The 2,640-nt window shown below is 43.7% G+C and overlaps 1 protein-coding gene across 8 annotated transcripts in view; it reads left to right on the top strand.

Moving 5' to 3' along the window:
• The first annotated feature begins 259 nt into the window (after positions 1–259).
• The window catches only part of EXOC6 (exocyst complex component 6), a 108,517-nt gene continuing 106,136 nt past the window's right edge, over positions 260–2,640 (top strand). For all 8 annotated transcript variants that reach the window (XM_026066671.1, XM_026066664.1, XM_026066662.1 and 5 more), the window contains exon 1: positions 260–759. In XM_026066671.1, coding sequence (XP_025922456.1) covers positions 662–759 — 98 coding nt within the window. In that variant the 5' untranslated portion in view covers positions 260–661. The remainder of the gene's footprint in view (positions 760–2,640) is intronic.

Below are 2,640 nucleotides of genomic sequence, written 5' to 3'. Positions count from 1 at the left end.
TAGAAATCAGTTATCCTAGAACATTCTTTACAAGCCGTTATCATAAATAGCATCTACTAATGCTAAAAATGAAAAAGGGGAGAACATAAAAGTTTCTCTGTTTTTTTTCAGTTTACTTTATAAAGTCCATAAACCTGCTTCATAAAAGCTGCTAATTACTTGTTTGTACAGGTTTTTTACACAGCAAAAGGAAAAATGCAATCTTCTATAAAAATATGATTTTAACCTCACAAAACTAGACAGACAAATTGAGGATTGTGGTCCAGTGTCTGAAATGACTTTACAACTGTGTTTTCAAATTGACTAAATTTCAGGCTCCATACTTATTACTTGTGAACTATTACGAGCATGTAGAAATATTATTTTTGCCAGTAAGTTTCATATTAAGATAAGTGGGATACGCACACGTAAAAAGACTATGCAGGCCTGGGTACTGCATACAAGGCAAATGTTACTAGCAGAGACAGGAAAACAGCAGCTGTGCACCATTCTTGGACACAAAGTCCTCAAGAGTCACGAGGTTAGTGCAGGATCTGTTTTTTCATGCCTGGTTTTGCTGACCACAGAGTCAGTCAGTCAACGATAATAATCAGAATAAAAGTCCTCTTGTAAAGTTCGACCTGTTTTATACTAAACTACGGCGAAGAAAAGCAAGTCAAATATGTCAGAGTTGTATTTAGAAGAAAACAAAGACCAGATATATGAAAATGCCCTTGCTGAGATCCAGTCCTTTGAGCTGCCTCTTGGAACCACGCTAAGGTATGCATCATTTAGATCATATTATATTGTTCACGATGGATTTGTTCCATTCTTTAGCTGTTCTTTCAGTCAGCCCAATATATTAGAAGCTCAATTATCTTGACACTGAAATATACAGGAAAGTTGTATTTGATTCCAACGTGATTGGCTCTAAATCAAAAAGTATAAACTGAGGGCATCAGCTCAACTCTTTCCTTTTATCAGGACAAAGACAGCTGTTACTGAAGGCTGGCTGCAGGTTATCTCTGAAGAAAGAAATTACACTTCAACATGAAAAAAGGGGAAAATCACTCTTGCGTAGCAGAGTGCTTTTAGTTTGTTGACAGCTACATTTTTTAAGAATAAGTAATTGCTTCTACTTCTTAGATTTTCACTGAGTGCAACTTTCGTTCTAAAGGCACAGCTACTTGGAGTAAAGTTTTATTTAGTGATGGCCCTAAATATCTGAAGATTTTAATATTATTTAATATACAGCTTATGGAAACAGTTTAATGGTAGAAGTGCAACTGAAAAAAATCCTTTGGATATTCATCCCTACAAAAAAAGATTATGATGTTATGCTCCCAAGTATATTGTTAGTATCTGTAGAGGAGTTTTAAAAATAGCCTGCCTGGGATTGTAGGCATCAGGTTGCAGTGATTACCAGGCTAAAGAAAGAAAATTTAATTTACCCTGGAAAATGTATGCGTCAATCTACTACTTATGTAATTTGGTGATGGAAAAAAAAAGGACGCGGGAAGATTGCTACTGCATTTGAGTGATTTCTTGAAGGAAATACTACTGCAGAGGTAGCCAGGAGGATTTTTCCTCTTTTCTTTCTGCAGTACACACTTTGCAGGCACTTGTCTACATTTGGAAAACTGCCTGTTGTTTTGGTAGGTGTCATCAATAAATTCAGCTGATTCAACACTGAATATTATAAAACTACAAGCACAGACAAGACGTACGCGGTCTTAAGCGCCATTTATAAACTAGTGTCCAGGCGTAGCTGCACGAGGGCAGGAGATATGGCAAATTTAACAACAATAACTGGAAGGAGGCCAAGCGTTACTGTGGCTCGCTGGCGTCTAGACTTAGATGCATTCATAGCCGTAAGCTTTTGCCAGCTTTTCTCTGGAGAAGTAGCCACACATCGCCCCGAAGTTTCATGCTTAAGGCCTGTTTCTTTAAGCTGGCTCCCCGTTCGTGCACAGACCACTCTGCCCTGAAAGCAGGTGTATCCTGCCTCCCGAACACGCAAAACCCAGGGACTCGCTCATCTTAGGCCACAAACCACAAAGTGTATCATTTAAATAAGAAATGAGTTATTCCTTCTTCATCGAAAACTGGAGCCTAACCGTGCGCGCGCTCAAGGACGGGCTGCAGCAGTGCAGGAAACCGTACGGGTTTCTAGTGAACCGAAACACAGCGAGCCGGGGCGCGAAGCAGCGCGCTCTGCGTCGCAGGTGGTCTCCACCCCAGCCCCCGCACTTCTGTCACCCGAACAAAGCGAGGAGGCAGCGGATCTCAACTGAATAACAATAATAATAATAATAATAATAATAATAATAATAATAATAGCTTTTGGACTGGCAGCCGGTGCCGCCGCACCTGCCGCCTCGCTCCTGGGGACCCCAAGAAACAACCCAGAAGAAGCCCCCCCCAAGCCCCCTCTAGCCCCCCCAAAGGCTTCCCCAAAACGCAGCCGGTGCCGCCGGCGCCCCCCGCCCGGCCGGCGGCCGCCTCCCTCCGCCCTCGGTCCCTCCCCTCCCCTCCCCTCCTCGCCGCGGCGCGGCCGCCGCGTCCCTCCCATCCAAGATGGCGGAGAGCCTCCCCGAGCACGATCGGATCCTGCAGGAGATCGAGAGCACCGACACGGCCTGCGTGGGACCCACGCTGAGG

This window comes from Apteryx rowi, unplaced genomic scaffold, assembly GCF_003343035.1.
Source record: "Apteryx rowi isolate R43461 unplaced genomic scaffold, aptRow1 scaffold_246, whole genome shotgun sequence".
Lineage (NCBI taxonomy): Eukaryota > Metazoa > Chordata > Aves > Apterygiformes > Apterygidae > Apteryx > Apteryx rowi.
This window is presented reverse-complemented; position numbering and strand designations above follow the sequence as displayed.